We start from the raw sequence: 22,172 nt of genomic DNA, 5'->3' as shown, positions 1-22,172 counted from the left end.
ACTGAAAAGAGATTAAAAACTGGTAAATGCCCTGGGCATTTGGGTGGCTCAGTCGGTTGTGTCCAACTTCAGCTCACATCATGATCTCATGGTTCATGAGTTTGAGCCCTGCATTGGGTTCACTGCTCTCAGTGCAGAGGTGCTTGGGATCTTCTGTCCCCACTACCCCCCCCCCCATCCCGCTCATGCTCTCTTAAAAATAAATAAGCATTAAAAAAAAAACAAAAACAAAAGTTGTGCTTTAGGGGTGCTTGGGTGGCTCAGTCAGTTAAGCATCCGACTCTTGCTTTCGGCTCAGGTCATGATCACATGATCTCACTGCTGGTGAGGTCAAGCCCCGCGTCGGGCTCTGTGCTGACAGCTCAGAGTCTGGAGCCTGCTTCGGATTCTGTGTCTCCCTCTCTTTCTGCCCCTCCCCCGCTCACACTTCCTCTCTCTCTCTCTCTCTCTCTCTCTCAAAAATAACTAAACCATTCAAATAATAAGAAGAAGAAAACTTAAGAAAAACCGCTGGTAACTGCTCTCAAATCAACCTACAGCGCAGGCAGCTTTAAGGAAACATGTGCTGGAGAAATGGGATGTCTATTTCAGTAAGGACTGAGAAGTCTCAGGGGATGCATTGTTGCCACTTGGATCCACCTCAGAGTCCGCACATGTGCTGCAGGAAGGGGTCTGATTTGCTGGACTTCCAGGTAGAGCCATTTTGGGCTCATCCAGGTTGTTGCTGGCCTCAGAACTGGTTTACCTGGGTCCCCACTGAGCCTGCAGAGCTGGGGTGGCGGCGGGGGGTGATGCCCTACCCTCAACCACCTGCGAGGTTTGTGCGTTCCGTTCTCCTCCAGGTGGAGGGAAAACACTATTTTCAACGAAGATGACCTGTTTAGTTTTCTATCGCTGCTGTAACCAGTTACTACAAACGTAAACAACAAAAATACATTATAGTTTGCAATGGTTCTGTGGTCCGAAGTCTGGCCCCGTATCGGTAAGCTAAAATCCAGGTGTTAGCGGAGTGGTTTCTTTCGAGAGGCTTTAGGGAGGAATTCGTGCCTCGCTATTCAGGTGGTTGGCAGAATTCAGTTCCCAATGGGACCAGGGTCCCTGTTTCCTTGCTGACTGAGCCGAAGGCCACTCCTGGCTTCCATGCCACCCAAATGCCTTGGTTTGGGTCTCCCTTCCTCCATTTTCTGGTCCAGCAGTAATGGGTAAGTCCTTGCCCTTGTAAGTCTCCTCTGTCCTCTCGCCTCTCCAGCTTTCCTCTCTTACTTGTGAGAACACGTGATTACACTTGGTCCACCTGGAGACTCTCCCTATTTTAAGTTAACCTTAAACCCATCTGCAAAGTCCCTTTTGCCATGTAAACTATTCACAGGTTGCAGGGATTAAAGCATGGATATTTTGGGGGGCCATTATTCTGGTGACCCCATGGCCATTCTGTCATCACATCTCCCCCCTACCCTTGGTTCGGGTTGAGACCTTTTCTTCAATCTTTGAGGTCAAATCTTTCTTTTGATGTCATTCATTCATTCATTCATCAGTCATTGATCAGTCACCTGTTTGGTTGCACCTCATGGGCCAAGTAAGCGTTGAGGCTGTGGACAGCACTAAGGTATGGACCTTGTCCTTGCTGAGGAGAACCACAGCAATGCAATGCCTGGCTAGTGACACTGTCAGTGCGCAAGATTCTCTTCACTAGACCAGGGCACCCACGCCCTAGCTCTGGGAGTGTTGGCTGCTAAACAATCACCGCCGTCCCCGTTCTCTGGATAATTTGCCTTTGGACAAATGGGACTCGCCAAGCCCAGGGAGTTACACAGGCCCCAGGGACCACTGGAAGTTAGTGACTGACTAACACAGGAGTTCAAAATGCTGAGACTCAGGGAGGGATGTACTTTGTGATGTGATTCATGCTGTAGAGTTTCGCAGGAGTCAGGCTGAGGCTAGACTTCTGCCCTGCCCTGCTTCCCATCATTCCCTTGTCCTGAGAATGGGCACCCCAGAAAATCACTTTCTTAGTTGCTTTCAGGGGATGCGGCCTAAGGTAGTAGTAATGATAATAACCAGTGTGCACACACACATTCTACTTTTGTAACAACGAAGAAACACAAATGTCATGCTTTCCATAGGTCCATGCAGCTATGTCTCACTGGAATACATTTCTAAGGTGGCCTTCAAGGCCAAAACGTAATTCAAGCAGGCAGTAGGGTAAGTGCTTTGCATCCTGCAGTCTCTGGGACTTGGTTTAGCGTTGGCTTAAAAAGCAGAACAGAGGAAGGCTATTCATGAACTTTTGGCACACTTTGTAACAATGGGATAGGGAAAACTTAGAACAACACACTAATTGACTCTTCGAATTTCATTTTCAAAAGGGCCTTCGTAACTTCATTATGTGTCCTTAAGGCAGGAAGGGAGGAGGAGTTAAGAGCATGGCCTTTGAGGTCTCACCATCTCAGGTTTGTGGCCTTCTTCTGCTAAGGTCTAACTGTGTGACCTCAGGCAAGTTGCTTAAATTGCAATTTGCACCCCTTAACAGCGGGGTGTCTAATATGTTGGAAGCAGTTCTAAGGGCCTTGTGTACACACTCACTTGACTAATCACAACCATCTTTAAGGTGTGGCAAGTACAATACTTATTAATAAGTATTACCCATTTTACAGATGAGACACAGGAGATTAACTTGCCTAGGGTCACATAGTTAGCAACTACTTGGGGTGGGATCAGAACTCAGGGGGTTTCTGGTCCTAAAGCTCTTAACTCCCATACTAAATTTCCCTGCCCCTCAGTTGTAGCAGGATTATTATTTCTGACGGAGTTATTTTTGCGCTAAAAGCAACCATATTAACAAATGTAAAACCTGAACAACAGTCTATTTTTATTAACTCAGAGGAAAGGCAAGCCATTCAGTTCCTGCTGAAATCTAATCAAGAAGTGTGTATTCCTTTTCTATTGCTGTATAGCAAATTCCTACAAACTTAAAAGAACACAAGTTTATTTTTATATTTTTTTTTTCGACGTTTATTTATTTTTGGGACAGAGAGAGACAGAGCATGAACGGGGAAGGGGCAGAGAGAGAGGGAGACACAGAATCGGAAGCAGGCTCCAGGCTCTGAGCCATCAGCCCAGAGCCCGACGCGGGGCTTGAACTCACGGACCGCGAGATCGTGACCTGGCTGAAGTCGGACGCCCAACCGACTGCGCCACCCAGGCGCCCCGAACACAAGTTTATTATCTCAGAGTTTCTGGTCATGGGTTAACGGGGTCCTTTGCTCGTGATCTCGCCTTGCTTAAAGCAAGGTGTTAGCGGGGGCTGCAATCTCATGTAAGGCTTGGGATCCCCTTCCAGGTTCACTGGTTGTTGATGGAATTCAGTTGCCTGTGGTTGTAAGACTGAGACCCTTAGCTTCTTAATAGTTTTTTTTTTTTTAATGTTGATTTATTTTTGAGTGAGAGAGAGTGCATGCACGAGTGGGGGAGTGACAGAGAGAGAGGGGACAGATGATGAGAAGCAGGCTCTGTGCTGACAGCAGAGAGGGTGACACGGGGCTCCAACTCATGAACAGTGAGATCATGACCTGAGCTGAAGTCGGCCTCCTCACCAACTGAGCCACCCAGGCACCCCTGACATCTTTAGCTTCTTTTTAAATTTTTTTTTATGTTTTTATTTTATTTTTGAGAGAGAGAGAGAGAGAGAGAGAACGTGGGGGAGGGGCAGAGAGAGGGAGACACAGAATCCAAAGCAGGCTCTAGGCTTTGAGCTATCAGCACCAGAGCCTGATGCAGGGCTTGAGCTCACGGACTTTGAGATCGTGACCTGAGCCAAGGTTGGCCTCCTAACCGACTGAGCCACCCAAGCGCCACCCCCCCCTTTAAAATTATTTTTATGTTTTTATTTTGTTTCTGAGAGAGACGCCTTTAGCTTCTAGCTCCATTCCCTGACATGTGCATCTGCACAACATGCCAGTTTGCTTCTTCAAAGCCAACAACTCAAAGCCTCTGTTGTTTAAGATCGCTCTTGCTTCTTCTTTTTCTGATCTATAGATCCTCTTTTTATGGGGCTCCCCTGATGATGTAAGACACCTAGGATAACTTCCACTGTGATTAACTCAAAGCCAGGTGATTTGAAACCTTAATTACACACGAACAATCCCTTTAACCCTGCCCTATAATGCAACCTAGTCACGGGAGTGATATTGCACCATATTCCTAGTCTTGTTCACACTCAAGGGGAGGAGATTATACAGGGCGTTTAAACCAGGGGGTGGGTATCTTGGGGGCATTTTAGAATTCTGCCTACTGCAAAGGCTTTGGCTTCAGGGAAAAATGATTGAGAGATTTTAAAGAGAAGAATGGGGTCTAGTTGAAATCAAAGTGTGGTCCTCACAGTTCTTGAATACAACTACACAAGCGTTCTTTACCTGAGGTCTGGGCATTGTTTCCTGGTCTTTGTTGCCATGTCAGAAAACTGAGACTGGATGATGGGTCAGACCTTTAGTCTCCATCAGATGCACAGTGGCCCTGGCAATGACCACAGTTAGGCCAGGCTCTAGTGGACACACCTACTTGGGCTCTGTGGCTTGACAGCCAGGTTTGGACAGGCACTAGAATGGTCACCCATTCCTTCCTTCTGGATGGGGCATGTGGATTCAGGAAGCTGGGCAGACTCCCAGATATCCAGGACTGTGGCTTTAAGGAAATACAGTTGGGAAACAGGCACACGAAGAAAGGGAGAGGGTAATGATGATGTCACCTTAGTAGGGGCAGCATTTTTCATCATGGCTGCAGTAAGGAGATATTGGCATATTAATTATTTGTAAGGTCTGCTTTAAGCAAGGCTTGGTCACCTAAGCATTTTTGATTCCCTGAGGTAAAAAGCCAAAGTAGAAAACTTTAGTGAAATGTTTCACATCTTGGGAATTCAGTGAGCATATCTGATAATGAGAAGGAGAGTAAGAAAGAAACAAAAGCCGTAGAGAAAATATTTTTTACATTTACATAAATGACTTTCTTGTGGCTTGTCATGTAATGTAAATATTGCTATCCTTTTTCTGAATAGATATGGTTGGTGATGAGCAGAATAGAATCCTAATAGTCTCATTGGCACCCACCCATCCATCCATCCGTCCGTCCATCCATCATCCATCCATCCATTTATCCATCCATTCACAATTCAGTTATTTATTTATAGAAGAATCTCTATTAATGATCTCCTTGGGGAACAAGGCCTCCAGTTGATTCTCTCATGAACAAAAAATTGAAAGATATCTTGGTTTTTAAGCCGTTTAAATTTAGTCAAAGAGATGAGACTGCGTCAAAGGCCGTTAGAGAATTTAAGGTAAGAAAATGACTTTTGTGGGTTGCTTTTAGTCTGGGCTTGGTGGAAGCAAATCTCTAGATGAAAAACTAATTATAATCCAATCATCCTTTGTATAGAACAAGCTTCTAGACAAATTCATATGCTGTCTCAACCTAAGAGAACATTCTTTAAATGCATTTAAGTATCTTCCCTTCTCTAACTTTTGGGGCTACTTCCTTGTTCTTGCTGTTGTGTTCCCATAGTGGGCAGTATTTTTGTTTCCAGGACCACACTGTACACATTATGATGTAATTATATACTTACAAGTGTGCCTCCCCCATTGAACTCTGAAATCCCTTGGGGGCGGGGACCAGATTTTTCACATTTTATAGTCCAGGCCCCTAGTACAGCATCTTGCACATGGTAGCAACCCTACAGGTCTCTTAAATGTTGACCTGGTCCAATGGAACAATAACTAGTCAACTGAGCAACAAGGAAAAATCGATTATCCAGATTTTTCTCTTTGTTTTCCCTGTAGTTATACATCTAGGTCCAAACAAGTAGATTCATTTCAGTTAAACCAGATTTTATTTTCTTCCATTTTTATATCAAAGTACATTCCTGCAAAAATGAACAGATTCCTCTACCACATGGGTTGAGTCAGACGATACTCATTTGATGGATGATCTGTCCAAATGATTAAGAAAAAGTTCTTATTCCCGGTAACCAGTCTGGTGTCCTGGTGATAAAGCACTTACTATGACCTGGCCAGCATTAGCAAGTACACAGAAAGAAGCCAACTCCTCCTTCCAATAAGACATAAAGGTTGTTTAAACTTCAATTTCAAATGCAATATTAATGTGGTTATTTAAATATTAATCGGTCTAAAAGCCTGGAGCCATGCATGCGCTTAATACTTCATAGCGTCTGAGTCATTCAGGGCTGAGGACTGAGCCCATCTCCAGCAGGTGCCCTTTCATCATGGCGGCCACCTGCCACCTGGAGCCCTGGTGTGCACGCGGCTGCCAAGCTCAAAGGCAGTTCCTTTGGGCTCAGAGATGGCAGCCCTTCTCAGTGCTCCAGAGGCCCCTCTTCAGAGACAGTCACCTGTCAGGAACCCATCAAAAGAATGGAAAAGTTCAGGTCCTGAGGGGTGGGCTTTTTTCTTTTACAAGAACTTCTTTTGGCGAAATAACCCTAGAGCATAAATATATCACGTTCCCACTTTTGAACCAAACCAAAGGACATAATTTGTCCTCTCCCATATGGGAACTTAATTACATTTTTACCACCTGACGAGCTGTAGACATTACAGAAAAGAAATAGCTCTTGGCTACCTGCATGTGAATCATCCATACTGGGAGTCATATTCTCTCCAGGCCTTCAGCCACAGAGACTTCAGTTAATTCCGTGGCCTTCTACTTTCTTCACCAGGGACAAGCATTATGGGGAATGGAATGAGACATCCACCTATGAGGTGGTTGACAGCTGGGAGTAGGGAGTTCTGCATGCTAGAGTTTCCCTTCATCGCTGATAGAGGGCCATCATATGATTGAGCTCCTGATTTCATTTGCAAAAGTAGGAATGATGAATCAATATTCAGTGCAACTGAACAAATATCTATTAAATGTCTGCTAACCATCGTGCTAAATGTTAAGGGGGACACGAAATTAAAAAGTACACACTTTCCTACAAAGAACTCGTGATCTAGTTGTAAGGTAGTCATACGTTACAGGGGAACAGCTTTACTGAATGAGTGAATGAATGAGGTGCCAAAATGAATGATGAGATTAATCATCAGAATCTGGGAAAGCTTTCAAAGAAATACACGTTACAAGGCCTATCCCTAAAGATTTTGATTCAGTAGGTCTGGGGTAGGGGCAGAAACCTATATTCTCCTTATATTGGGATGGGCATCAGTCATGATGGGCGGACCAAGGAAGGGGTCCAGAATGGGTAACTGTAACAGCCGCTGCATAAAAACAACCATAATATGTCAGTAGTGGATGACAACAAATATTTATATCTCTTACGGGTCTGCAGGTTGGCTGGGAGTTTGATGATCTAGGCTGAGCTCAGCCGGGTGGCTCTGCTTTCTTGCTTCTGGGGTCAGCTGGTTTTCACCTGCTATTGGTGGGGCTCCAAATGGTGGCTCTGTTTCTTATTGCCGTTCTACAGATTGATGAGGGTGGCTTAGCTTCAGGCTCTGCCAGCTCCTCACCACCCCCCCACCCCACGCCAGGTCCAGTGGGCTAGCCTGGGCATGTTCTTCTACTGGTGATAGTAGAGGCATAGGAGGGCGCATGGGAACCCGCAAGGCCTCTTAAGGCCTCGTCTCTGAACTGGCACAACACCTCTGCATTATTAAATTGCTTTAAACAAGTCATAAGGCCCAGCCTGAATGAAGTCAAGGGGTGGGAAATTTACTTCACCCCTCTAGAGGAAGTTTCTGCAAAGCCCCACAGCAGAAGCCACAGGTCTAGGGAAGGATGGGTAGTTGGTGAATGTGTTCTTCCACAGTCCATGGAGAAACTCCAGCAAGAGCACGTGAATCTGCATCGATTTTCAGCACAGGGTCCAGGGGCTGCTCGGAGGGTGACCCACAGTTTCCCAGCGGAAAGATGAAGGCTCTCGGGAAAGACGCAGCCCATCACCCCTGCCAGCAGGGTAGATGCCTGCGGCCTGCCCCGTGGTCACGTAAACATCTGGAGATGTCATTCCCTGGCCTGGAGAAATCCCCATTTGGAAAAATTGCTGTCTTACCATCCCTACACTCGCCTTGGAAATTAGCCCTCCCCTCTGAATATCCATGAATATCCTTTTAGTTCAAAGATCTGTGACAGAGAAGCGGCATGTGGATCTGAAATTCTCCTTCCCAGGGCCATCCTTCATTATATCCCTGGCCGTGAGCCAAGGGTTTTCTTTCTCCCTGTGTCATCTGTTTGCCTGGATGTTCTTTTTCAAATAAATCTCTTATTTTTTCAAATAAAACACACTTTACCTTTCAGAGAAATCTCATAGAGTCTCTTTGGTAACTTCCACTCTTTTGGCTTCTGCTTTACAAGCTCATGACCTTACCCTTAAGTCTGGACGAGGTGCCCTTTTTCTCTTTTGAGAACTCTGAGCTGACTGTGGAGTGCACTGAACGATGGCACTGGTTTTTTAAGGCATTCCCCTGCTTCTGCTCCAGCAGGACAAGCTGCCGTCGTGTGAAGTTGTAATCTCAACTCTTTTGCGAAGGAGATAAACATTTGTGTATATGTCCCCACCCCCCCCCACATTATCTCAATGATACCATGCAACAGACCTGATGTTCGTTTTTCCCATTTCACAAATGAAGAAATTAAAGCTCAAGGGGGTTTACAGGGTTAGTCTAAGGCTGCAGAGCTATGAATTAGGGAGCCAGTTGTCACACTCAGGTTTGACTCAGTTTCCCACTGTTGTCATACTATAATCCCACCCTTGCTGGCTGATTTTCAGCTTCCGGCACCTGTCACTCTGTGTCTGAAGACTCCCTATCCAGTGACTCTATTCTGCGTGTATGGTGGGGAGGCCAGAAGAGCCAGGGAGTTAGCCCCCGATCTCCCCACCCTATACCTGCTTCTGGGGCACGGCCCTCAACCACTGATTGACAAGAGTTGGGTGATAACTCTGAGAAGGCTCTGTCTACACTGCTTCCCAGAGTGCTACAGTCAGATTAAGCTCCCATTAGCCCTCAGTGGTAATTGGCTGCCTAACAAACCCTTTCTTGGCCGCTGTCCTTTCTGATATCACTTCCCTTCTCCCCGGCTAGTGCTTCCTGGGATCTTTTCCCAAATAAACGATTTGCCTCTGAGAAAACACCAAGCCACAGCGAGAAGACTCTTCTTGGATTATACAGAACCACTAGCCATTTCTTCACCCCTGTACCTCAGCAGAGCAGGCCTTGGAGCAAAGCAGGAGATGCTCAGTTCTGTACCCCCTGCCCCTCCTCTGAAAGCTGCCACCTCCGTCACCCTTCACATGTTCTTGAAGGAGTCTCCCTCTTTTCTGTACATCTGGAAGGACCCCTAGGCTTGGACCAGTACTGTGAGCACAGACCTATGGTGGTCACCACCTGGGGGCTGCAGCGTAAAGTGATGAACGGCCCTGCCTGCCTGCCCCTCACCTGTTAGATGCATCCCACACCTGTGTCCTCACTGACTCGGACTCCTCTGGAGAACAACCCTGCCTGGTTTCCCTCTTCCTCTGGGGCTTGCATATAGCAGGCCCAACACACAGAGATTCAACTGAGTTCGAGCACACATCCAGACCGTTTGCACAGAGAGAACAGGAACTCTGCTTTTGACTCGGTCTAAAATTGTTTCTTCGCCAATACCCATTCCATGTTATTACTGTCGGGACGGAGAAAGGAGGATTTTAATCATTTGGAATAGTGAGCATTGACCAGGGGGACTGGATCCCTCGGATTAAATTCAATCACAGAACCATAGAGTAATAATAAAAGAAGTGTCTCTTATTATCCTTTGCCCCTAACAATCAACAGATTCACTGTAGATTTGTTGAATTAAATTAGCACTAATGACTTACATTTATATACTGATTTTTAGTTTTCAAACGATTTCAATTCTCAGTTTGAATAGAGAGAACACTGGAGTACCAGCATCCTCAAATTTGTCTCTTTAATATACAGAATAAAGAAGCTTTGAAAATAATTCTGCTTTGGGAAACATTTTGCCTGATTTGGTTATCAAGCAATTTTTGTCATAGCCGTCTAAGAACCTCTCATAGAGCTTTCCCTTCTCATTGCAAATAATCAGTAGCAAGAGGGAATTTTCTCCACACAATACATTTCTGTTTATTGCAAACCCTTAATACATTTAAGGGTCATTAACCCATGTGAATGTTGCCAGAACCAGGCCTATATGACCTTTGGCCTGTCACCCATGTCCCTGCTGAGCTCTGTCCAGCTGCCTGCACCACGTCTCTTTGTCAAGGGCTTTCTCTGAGACCCTGGAAGGTAGGAGGTGCTAGAATGTTCACATCCACATCCCTAGGACCAGCCTTCAACCAATGACTGATGGGAGTTGATGTACAAAAACCCAGCCCTGGCCCACATATTCTACTCCATCTCCTGGATTCCCCAGTGAGCTTGAGTTGGAGACTCTCCCCATGGTGACTTTGATAACACACCATCTATGGCCTGCCTTCCCTTCCATATCTCATCCCCCCCTCTCTCCTTGCTTCCTAGAATCACCTCCCAAATAAACTACTTGCACTCTGACTCTTGTCTCAGGGTCTGCTTCTGGAGAAACCCAAACACAGACCTTCCCAAAGCACATTTCACTAGAAGCACTGGGCAAACTCATCACATCCGAGCCATTAAGTCACCTAACAAAGTGTGACTCTGCCTGTTAATCCTTTACTCAAACAATTTTTGAGTTTATCACCGTCCACTGATTTCATTGCTCTCCCGGGCAGCTCTCCTCCACTTGCCATTCTCATTCTCTTAATTATAGTGTAAAATTTTTAATTAAAAATAAAGAAGATAAATTTGGTTGGTTAGTAGCTTCAGAGTTGTCACTCCCAACTCTACACGGGGCGAGAGAGACGCTGACTGGAGCAAGCCAGTTCAAGTTCAAGTTCTCCACTGAGAAATTTAGAAGGAGATCTCTGGATGCTGTTTTTTCACCTGTACCAATGACGTGGAAACACTTCACAGCCAGGCATAATTATATATGATTTTTTGGTAAGATTCCAAGTGTTTGATAAATGTTGAAGACTCGGACCTTCCTCTGGATGGAAGCTGTCAAAACGTGCAGTTTTGGACAGAACTCACGTGTTCTGTTCTATTCTTAGGTGATGTCTAGTTTAAGTTTACAGGAGATAGTGTCATCTCCTCGACAACATCCCCACCAAATGGCCATCAACCCTCCCCTTGACCATTTTCAGATATGGAGAACTCATTATTTCCCAGGAGACCTAACTCCTTTGATTAATAACCTCAGCGACTGGACAGTTCTTCCTCTGACTGAACTATACTCGTTGTCCTGCACTTGTGGGCAGGGATTTTCTTGGGAGAAAGTACTGAATAAGTTGAATGTCTCATTCCTCATGGAGAATTTGAAATATTTAAAAATGTATCTAATGTGCTTCTTACTTACCGTTTTCCCCCCAGTTTTTTCAGCTGTCCTGAGTATGTCATGGTTGGGAGTCCCTCAAGCATCCTTGTCACTATCTGTCATTCTCCCTCTCTGAGACGGCCATTGGAAGAAAACTCATCCAATAATTAAGGATTGGGATGTTTAAACTATTTTTTTTTAGTTTATTTATTTTGAGAGAGAGAAAGAGAGAGAGGAGAGAGAGAGAGAGAGAGAGGAGACAGAAAGAGAGAGAGAGTAGGGAAGGGGCAGAAAGAGGAGGGGAGAAAGAATCCCAAGCAGGCTCCGTGTTGTTCGCACAAAGCCCGATGCAGGGCTCAATCTCACGAGCCATGAGATCACGACCTGAGCTGAAATCAAGCGTTGGATGCTTAATGGACTGAGCCACCCAGGGACCCCAAGGACTAGGATGTTTAAATAAATCACAGCATAAGACAATACTATGTAGTCCTCATAATCATGTTTTGAAGACTATTTACTACTACAAAACTATTTACAACTTGTCTAGTGGAAGAGGGGTGCTGTACATGCAACAGAGCCTGATTTCATTAAAAAATACACACAGAGAAGTGAAAACCCAAGACATGCTAAAATATTAAGAATGGTGCCATGGCTGCTTTTGACTCTGTATCGTGATTTGTCCAAGTTTTCTACAGAGAACATGTATGTATTTTTTAATCGGAATTTTTTTTTTGAAAGAAAAAATAAAAAAGAACACAATGCTCATAAAAGCCATGGAGTTGTTCAGGTATATATTCTGATATTGCAGAATAGAGGGGAGCTTGGCACCTCCCTCCATGGATGTTTCATTTTCCAATTTCAGATCTGGGTTTCTGGCAGATGAACCCCGCTGTTGATTAGCGTTGTACCTGCCATTCATCAGAGCCCCCGGGGGTTGTTTTCCCACGTGAATTACTATCTCTTTGGACTCTGGCAACTGGCATTGGGGGCAGCCTGTCCCAGAAGCACAAGGGCGGGGTGGGGGGTGGGGGAGAAGGGAGGGGTGCCTAGGTCACTCTCCATGTGAGTAACCTCAGGATGTTTCCATAGTGTAGTGATTCCATAGTGTAGCGTTTCCCTTGCGCAGTGTCCATTCATAGGACACAGAAGTGACCTGCAGAGGGCCTGGATTGGCTGGAGGGAGGCCAGGCACTGACAGCCGCCAGCCCGTCTGACAGCCACTCCACCCCGAGGTCCTACGAGCTGTAAGATGCAGTAACATTGGTTTGTGGAAACGAATAGAACCCTATTTGGCAGCTCTGCAGGGTGCTGGGTCCTGGAGATGGGGGGAAGCTTAGCAGCCTGTGAAAAGAATATAAATGCCTCTGTGTGCAGAGAGTGGCCCTCTGACGAGGAACCGGCCGCCCCTGCAGACTATCATCCCTGCCATCTCTTCCTAAGGAAAGGCCTCTGGGTGTCAGAGCCTTGGAGAACACGCAACACACGCCTTTCCCACTCTCTCCTTCTGAGAACTCTTTAGGGCCCTGCAGTTATTGGGGAGGCAGAGGAAGGGAGGTCATTAGAGGAGGCAGATGAGGCCGTGCATGGAGGCAGAGGAGGGGCTCCTGGGTGGCTTAGCTGGTTGAGTGTCTGACTTCGGCTCAGGTCATGATCTTACGGTTCATGAGTTCGAGCCCCGTGTCAGGCTCTGTGCTAAGAGCTTGGAGCCTGGAGCCTGCTTTGGATTCTGTGTGTGTGTGTGTGTGTGTGTGTGTGTCTCTCTCTCTCTGCCCCTCCCCTGCTTGTGTGCACATGTTCTCTCTGTCTCTCAAAAATAAATGAACATTAAAAGAAATTTTTTTTTTAATTTACAAAATTTAAGGAGGCAGAGGAACAGCCAGGGAGTCAGCTCCATGGTACTTGCAGTGAGGGAAGGTCACAGAGAGGAGGCGAGAACTGTTTCCTCAGACACAGCAGATGGGTGCTGAGACAGAATCTGCAGCTTCCAGGCCGTTTCTTACTGTCTTCTCTGCAGAGGTGGATTCTCCTCTTTGGGAATAAAACTTCGATTTAATTTCTGTCCTTTCTTTCTGGGGGCATATTGGCTGGACTGTACCAATGGTTCATTTAACTTTTCTTTAAATTCTTTTCTTTTAAAAAATTTTTTAAAAACTTTATTTTGAGAGAGAGAGAAAGAGAGAGAGCAAGCGAGGGAGGGGCAGGGAGAGAGGGACAGAGAATCCCAAGCAGGCTCTGTGCTGTTAGCACACAGCCCGATGTGGGGCTCAAACTCACAAACTGTGAGATCATGACCTAAGCCAAAATCAAGAGTTGGACGTTTAACTGACTGAGCCACCCAGGTGCCCCCAACCCTTTAAAAAAATTATTATTCCAAAAGATAGTCCAAAGTATACTCCTCTAGATTTGTAAGACCCATGAAGTAAATAGAAGCTCAGCACATCGGTGCTTCCTTTCCTGATGCCTAATGCACTAAACAGATGATAAACTTTGTTCTCTCTTTGCAGTGTGGACACACATACCTTCTAGGATGAATAACCCAGAACGTTGATCTCCCAACGCTTCTGCTTGTTAACAATCTTTACCTAAGTCTACATTCTTCCAACTGTGAGTCTCTTAAGCTAACTAAAGTAACATTGAAAAAAACCCCTTAGATCTGGAGGTTATAGGAAAAGTACAGCTTAGTAATAGTTTGGATAATTTCAAGCAGACACAGCAGTGCTTGACTAGGATGCTCCCTGGGGTTAACATAAAGCAATCTCTTTATGTTGAAAGGGTTTGCAGGTTTCATCAGGAAAGCAGTGTTTGATTTGCTATGTAAGAAGTTAGAGCACGTGGGTCTAGCTCAACAGTGTTTATTACGATTTTCTGTTAATATGTCTTACTCGTCAAGAGATACCAAATGGTGCGCTCAGTGTTGCAGGGGAAAGTCGGGGTGGGGTGCTCCTAAGCACAAAAACAATAAAAAAAAGTTGACGTCCTTGCTTTCATAAAGCTACGGTTGCGATGTGAGGTTCCCCTCTTTTTGGCTTTTTGCGATTGGTTTTATCCAGCGAGAACCCAAACGGCTCATTTCCACCCTTCAATTCAATATCCTCATCGAGAGCTGATGGGAAACCTTGCCGAGGCTCTCTCTTCTTCGCCTCTCCCTTGTCTCTTGGCTCTGTTCTTTCAGACCCCAAGTTTCCTTATCGTCTTCTCACAAAGCCACTACGGTTACCTGCTGCCAGGCTCCACGCTTTGCCCCTTTGCTTCGGGCCTGAGCTGAGGCTCCAAGAGGGGCCGGGCTAGCGTGCAGGTGTGCGCATGCGTGCATGTGTTTCTGTGTGTGTGCGCCCCCCGCCCGTGCAGATCGGCTGGTACTTACATAGTTCGAGGCCAGGTCCGGGTGCAGGTAGTCAATCCCTGTGAAAAGAGCACCACAAGATGAAAGGTTAATACCTGCCACTGTGTCCTCCGGAAAGTTGCTCAAGAAAGTGCCCTCGTGGTGGGGCTGGCGCCAGGACAGTTGGACGGGGTGAGCCCCTGTGCCTTAGTCCCAGGCTTCCGTTTCCGTTCCCGAGTGAGGGTGGGGCGTACCCACCAGATGCGTCAGAGGGGCGAAGCCAGTTAAAGCTGGGGCCTTGGGATAAGACTTCTGACATAAATGTCAGTACTAAGGGGCTTAGTGGCTGCAAGATGGATGGTTCATCAGAGCAGCGATCTAAAATTTGTGAAAATCCTGACATTTCCAAAGCACCGGCAGACATTTCTTTTGAAATGAAAGTGGCCCTGGGGAGGAAAAACGATTATTATTTAACAGGGTGCAGACAGCCATGGACTAGGGGAGCGTCCTCTGGCACGGAGATAATAAGAGGAACACAGGCTGCGTGGGAAACGGCGATTAGGCAGAGAGCAAATGTCTTCAGATGAAGTGTCCTGGGTGGGAGCTGATGCTTGTCTCTGCGGAACGTGGCTTTCCAGGAAGCCCGAGACTTCAGCCTCCCTGCACCAGCCCCGTGCTTTCTCCTGGACGTGGCCTGTCTTGTTGCCTAAGATTGGTTATAAGGGTAGAATTACGAGCACCGGCGCATTCCATCACAGGTGAACCTCAGCAAGCACGTGGAAATTCAAGGCCACACTGGAACTCTCGTCCAGGTCTGCAGAGCCATAGAACCTTTGCAGCAGTTACACCTGAACATCCAGCCCTTTGCAAAACCGGCCAGGTTCCTGCACCACCTGACATAATGGTCACGCGTGTAGGTTTTGGAGTCAAAGACCAGAGTTTGGATCTCAGCAGTGCCGCCAGCTGGCCTGGTGACTTCAGGCCAAGTGCTTGGCCTCTCTGAGCTTGTTTTCTTCTCCACCAAGTGGGGGTGTGATCAGTGGCATTAGCTCCATTGACATTCAGTAGCTCTGTTGGGTTTGCCATATTTAAAAGCTAGAGGTATCACTCAGTGCCTCCGATAGGTAGCATCTTCCCTGCGAGCACACTGAGGCCTGGCTGCTGTTACAGCTTTGCCCCATGTAAAAAAGAACCAGTATCAGGATGTTTATCTCAAAAAAAGAAATCTTCCTTTGTTTTCTTCTGGTTATGCAAGAAATTTCTGGACTGGGAGTCACCATTCTACAGAACATATGTTACATTTTGCTGCTGATATTTTGACATGTGAAGGGTTCAAATGGCTGCCTCCTAAAGTCTAAGAGAGTATAGCTTATCACTTCCCACACACCATCCTCCTCCTCCTCCCCCCCAACGATTGTGCAAGGACAGGGGTTAGAAGATTCAAAAACTAGGGGTGCCTGGGTGTCCCAGTTGGGTAAGCGTCCTACTTCAGCTCAGGTCATCACCTCACGGTTGGGGAGTTTGAGTCCCACATCGGGTTCTGCACTGTCCGTGCAGAGCCTCCCTGGGATTCTGTCTCTCCCTTTCTCTCTGCCCCTCCCTGACTTGCGTGCAATCTCTCTCTCTCTCAAAATAAATAAATAAACTTTTTTTTTTTTTTTAAAGAAGATCCAGAGACTCATATTTTAAAGGTTGCAAGCCCTGTCCTGGACCCTAATTCAGAAATAGTCCCTTTCAGCTGTGGGATGGGTTGGGGATGAGCACAAGCTATGGAGACCAGCAGGTCCAGTTATCTTCTAGGCTCAGACACTATAATAATAGTGAGGCTTCAGCCAGGCGGCATCATCTCCCGGAGCTTCCGTTTCCTCATCTTTGAAACAGGAATATTATGTACCTTGCAAAGCAGCGTTCAAGATGAGGGCCGATTCGTCGAAAGTGTTTAGCATGTAGTAAACACCCGATAAGTTATATTTACGGTCATCACCCTTAGTAGCATCACCTACCACATCATTAGAGTCCTGTGGATAATTCAGAAGAGCAGAAATAGTTTTAAAAATCTCCTTGGTCTTAGAATATTGTGTTGAAGTCAGATTGTTGTACATATTTGTTGCAGTTGGTTATGGTTTGTGAACTCAATGTCAGGCAAAATATTTTGTAACATATAGATAAGTTAAACATAGACATGCACACAGAGAATATGTTTCTTTTCTAGCAGGGGGTCAATTTTTTTTTGGCATAATTATACTTCTTAAGCTTATTTCTTTAGTGATCTCTACACCTCACATGGGGCTGGAACTCCAGACCCTGAGATCAAGAGTTGCATGCTCTGCTGATTATGCCAGTCCGGGAGCCTGGCATAATTGTCCTTCTATTCATGCTCATACTGTGTAAGAAGATCCTGGTGTATGTATAGCCACACCTACACCTCGGGAAAGCCAGCTACAAGCCTCCTGCCCAGACACTCTGAGGCAGAAGCATCCAGTACGCACAATCCCAGATGATACACCTCCCCAACAAATCAAGCTGACTTAGACACCTGGGTATTTCCCCTGAGGGGGTGCACTGTTCTTGGAAGAACTCCAATACGAGGTCGAGGTGCAGAACGGATGGAGTGAGCTCCTATTCCATGCAGGGAGTCAGTTTTTATTTTTATTAAAAAAATTTTTTTTCCAACGTTTATTTATTTTTGGGACAGAGAGAGACAGAGCATGAACGGGGGAGGGGCAGAGAGAGAGGGAGACACAGAATCGGAAACAGGCTCCAGGCTCTGAGCCATCAGCCCAGAGCCTGGCGCGGGGCTCGAACTCACGGACCGCGAGATCGTGACCTGGCTGAAGTCGGACGCTTAACCGACTTCGCCACCCAGGCGCCCCAAAAAAAATTTTTTTAAGGGGCCCCTGGGTGGCTCAGTCGGTTAGGCATCCGACTTCGGCTCAGGTCATGATCTCATGGTTTGTGAGTTTGAGGCCCGCGTCTGGCTCTGTGCTGACAGCTCAGAGTCTGGACCCTGCTTCTGTGTCTCCCTCACTCTCTGCCCCTCGAGAGAGAGACAGACAGAGCGAGCCAGCAGGGTAGGGGTAGAGAGGGAGGGAGAGAGAGAATCCCAGTCAGGCTCCAAACAGTGCGAAGCCCGATGCGGGGCTAGAATCCACGAACCGTGAGATCGTGACCTGAGCTGAAGCCAAGAGTCGGACGCTTAACTGACTGAGCCACCCAGGGAGTCAGTTTTTAAAACACGATTCCGTGTTCTGATAGTGCAAGTCGTCTGGATCAGAAATTTTCTGAGAAATAGTAGTCTATTCTCTGTGAAAGGAAAATATCAAGGCAGAGAGATAAGAGACCTGAAGGAAATTAAAATTAAAATAAGATAAAATTTGCCTCATTAAAATGAAGGATCTTGAATTAGGTTGAGGGGAAGACTAAGTGTTAAGTCAGAATAGATACAGTCTTTGGTCTAAGAAAGAAGAGATTATTGATAGAACCGTGAGGGATGACAGACATGATTCAAAAAAGAAACAACGAACTAAATGAAGCATGAAAATAACGGTCTGGTAATTAAAGAGTATTTTAATATTTTTGTATATTTGATTGTCTTTTCAGGTGGAATGTACTGAATACATTTTCTCAGTCAGCTCTTATTTATGTTTTATTTCTTGTATTATTAATGTATTTATTTTTATTCTTCACTCATTGGTTTATTTCTAGCAGTGAATGCCGGGCACTATGTAGGTCTTGGAAAATCATAGACTGTGTAGACACAGAATCTGAACTGTTCAACTATGTATGGCTCCCAGTCTACAGGGGGAACCAGCTCATTGCCAGCCAATCACAACGCGCTGTGGTATGCAAATGACAATTACTTGGTTATATTTTACATTAGTATCCTGTCATCAGTGTCAGCGTTTTGAGAAAGTCTAATCCACAATAGTCCAAATTCTCAGGAAGCTCTGATGGTTCTGGAGACCTTGGGGAATTACCAAGGAGCTCCATGTACATATTCCTAGTTACAGTTCCTAGTTAGTAGTTTGGTTGAGACGTATAACAATATCACACACCTCCTTTGGAGGTAGGTGTGTTTTCTCCTCTTTCATCTGAGTGGGCTACAACTGCTTCTACCAATAAGATGTTGCATGACTTTCAAGGCGAGGTCAGAAAAGGCCAGACATCTTCCACCAGTTCCCTTTAGACACTGGTCCATTTGGGGGAAGCCAGCTGCCACGGAAGAAGCCCATATGTCGGCCCGTGGTATGAAAGGCTCAGCTGAGCTACAGGAGCCAACGTCAATGGCCAGCTGTGGGAATGAGCCATGGACGTCCACCCTAGCTGAGCCTTTGGATGACTGCAGCCCAGCCAACATCTGCCCACAATTGTCTGATAAACCTCGAATGAGAAGTGCCCAGACTGGCTCTCCCTGAGTTCCTGTGCCACAAAATCATGAGCAAAATAAAGAGTTAATCTAAGCTGCTAAAGGTTGGTGTCATTCGTTACACAGGAATAATGACTGGAACAGATACCCCAATGGCCCTTCTGAGAACCATGAAACCCAAGTTAGGGGAGAAAGCACTGCTTTCCTATGTGATGCAGACTTCTAACTCTCTTGGGAAAGTGTGGCTGACTGCCTGGTCCTTAGGCTTGGACCTCCACTTAAAAGGAGGAGATCCCACTCACAAAGACCCACCAGGGGGCAGAGCCAAGGGGTGGGCTTCAAGCACTGAAAATGGTGGTTCAGATCAGTTTGGGTAATTTTTTGTCTCCCTAAACCTTAGTTTCTTCATCTGCAAAATGTGGGTAATAGTACGAATCTTAGAGGATAATTGTGACTATGTTTCTAAATTGTCAGGCAGTGCCTAGTACACAGTGAGCACTCAAGAAATGTTAGTTTCCATTGTTATTTCAGCTTGAAGTTCTCTCTGACCCTGCCTCCCTGGCCCTCAGTCTTACTTCCTTGGCTCCATCTGATGTTGACTAACGGCCTTGACTCCTGCCTTCGCTGACCATCTTTGACCCCGAAAGCCTGCACCTGTCCTGAACTGTGCCGGTGATGGCTGGTGGCTCCTATCCATCTCTGTGTCTTGTTATGGCCACATCCTGTTTTCCAGCTCAAGTTTCCAACGTGAAACAACTCTATTTGCAACAAAGGGGCTGAGTTGTTATCATTAAGTGGGGTCCTTGCTGACATCTACATACATGCCCGGAACATCAGAGCAAACCCTTAAGAAATGCTTTCTGCCCCTTTGAGCCACAGCTAACTGTGGCGGTATCTCCTATTGATGTGTAGCGTATGGAAATGACATTAAGTTGCATCGAAATGAAAGTAGGAGATACGTGTTTTAAATGTTTATTTTGAGAGAGAGTGAGAGAACACAAGCAGGGGAGGGGCAGAGACAGAGGGAGAGGAAGAATCCCAAGCAGGCTCTGTGCTATCAGTGCAGAGCCTGACGTGGGGCTCGATCCCACGCCCGTGAGATCACGACTTGAGCTGAAATCAAGAGTCGATGCTTAACTGACTGAGCCACCCAGGCGCCCGAAAGCAGATATTTATTGAGCATGTATTGAGTCACTGGATTTGGCAGAGAGGATGTTGGCCCAGTTCTGAGTTGTGCAACCAGAGAGCATAAATGGCTTTTAAAACTGAGCTGTCTATAGATTGACTCTTCCACATGCAGATAATCAAATTATTTCCCATGGAGGCCAAAATAATGAGCCAATGATTATAAAATATGATGTTTATTTTGCTCTTATGTATGAAGGTCAGTATCTGTGTCTGTCTTTACCTTGGTTGGGAATGATATCTTGCTAAGCAAATATCTGGGAAATGATACCATACCATCCACTGATGCTCCCAGCCTCACCATAGTGCTTCCCATTCTAGGTGTTAGGGCAGAGGTGCCCAATGACACGGTGACGGCTGCTAAGCATCGTCCTCGTTGCTTAGGAGGCCACTCGTGTCTCAAATGTGTTCGTCTTGCTATTCCACAGCGGATTTGGAGAACGGCTTGGTAGTCTTTCTCTTCTTCAGTTACCATACCGAATAAGCATGCGCTGAATTAAAGACGGTCACAAATCCTTCGTTTCTTTCCACAGCCAGGGTGTGGAACCTATTCCCCCTCCTCTGGGATCTAGCCCTGAGACCATTCATCCAACAGAAGTGGCAGAGTGATGCTCGCTCATTCTACGTCCAGCCTACAGGTGGCCTGGAAGCTTCCACTTCTCATTTCTTAGAATGAACGTTGGGTCCCTAAGCCATCTGTAAGAAATCCAAGCACCTTGCTGGGGAGACCGTGTCGAGAGGAGAGGTCCTGGCACTACGTGGAGCGGAAGGGAGGCCAAGCCATTTGAGCATCCCAGTCAAGACTACAGTCGACACTGGCCCCAGTTGCATTCTGACCCCAGCTGTGTAAAAGACCCCAGGGAGACCAATAACAGAACTTTCCAGCTGAGCCAGGTCAACCCACAGAACTGTGAGAGAGAAGAGCGGGGTGGTTGTGTTAAGCCACTCAATTTTGGGGTGATTTGTTCTGTAGCAGTAGATGACCAAAAGAGCGGAGAAGTTAGGAGTTTAAATGGGGGGGTGGGTGGGCAGAGAGTTCAGTTCTGGGGGGAATTCCCAAAGGCTACTAAAGCAGAAGAAATAATATCAAACAGTAAACTCTGCTGAGACTTTCTTTCTAAAATTTTTTTTTAATGTTTGTTTTTGAGAGACACAGAGAGAGAGACAGAGCATGAGCGAGAGAGGGGCAGACAGAGAGGGAGACACAGAATCTGAAGCAGGCTCTGGGCTGTCAGCATGGAGCCCGATGCGGGGCTTGAACTCATGAACTGCGAGATCGTGACCTGAGCTGAAGTTGGATGCTCAACCAACTGAGCCACCCAGGCGGCCCAAGACTTTCTTTCCTAAAGGGTTTGGCTTCTCAAGCCAGGAAAGATGGATCAGAGTCAGGGCTCATCCTCCCCCTTTTTTCCAGTAAAGAAAGAATTCTGACATGGGCAGCACGGGCTGTTGGAATTTTTGTAGGAGCAATGTGCCTGTCTGTGGCTACCGCAGTGCCACTTTTTAGGGTGCCCCTCGAGTCCCCCAGATGCTGTGTGATTACAATATATCCTAGGCAGACTTCCCCCAAACGTAGGTGCCTCTTTCTCCCGGGTGAGCTGGCTTAGCCACTTTTGGTTTCCAAAGCATTAGGAAGGAAGAAACAGTCATAAGCTCCCAACATCCAAGTTCACACGTGTACTTTCTCCTGCAGAGCTCCTTTCTTCTTGTGAAAGCCCTCGGCCACCGGAGAAAGCTTTTACATCCACTTCAAAACCTCTCACACATCAGAAAACACGAGGCATTGTTTTTCTGTGGATATTTAATGAGACTGTGCGAAGACAGCAACAATTCTAAGCATGCCGGCTCCCTGTGTCACCATTAATTTGGCTTCAAAGGCTTGCTTTGGAGAGCATAGTGTTCTTTGAG

The 22,172-nt window shown here is 46.3% G+C and overlaps 1 protein-coding gene across 2 annotated transcripts in view; it reads right to left on the bottom strand.

Moving 5' to 3' along the window:
* Positions 1 to 22,172, bottom strand: part of PCSK2 (proprotein convertase subtilisin/kexin type 2) — a 270,526-nt gene that overhangs the window by 102,182 nt on the left and 146,172 nt on the right. For both annotated transcript variants that reach the window (XM_047069500.1, XM_047069501.1), the window contains one exon: positions 14,756 to 14,793. In XM_047069500.1, the coding sequence (XP_046925456.1) occupies positions 14,756 to 14,793 (38 nt within the window). The remainder of the gene's footprint in view (positions 1 to 14,755; positions 14,794 to 22,172) is intronic.

This window comes from Lynx rufus, unplaced genomic scaffold, assembly GCF_022079265.1.
Source record: "Lynx rufus isolate CCGP_SWC_20201006 ecotype Redwood Valley unplaced genomic scaffold, mLynRuf1.p SCAF_8, whole genome shotgun sequence".
In the NCBI taxonomy this organism is placed as follows: Eukaryota; Metazoa; Chordata; class Mammalia; order Carnivora; family Felidae; genus Lynx; species Lynx rufus.
This window is presented reverse-complemented; position numbering and strand designations above follow the sequence as displayed.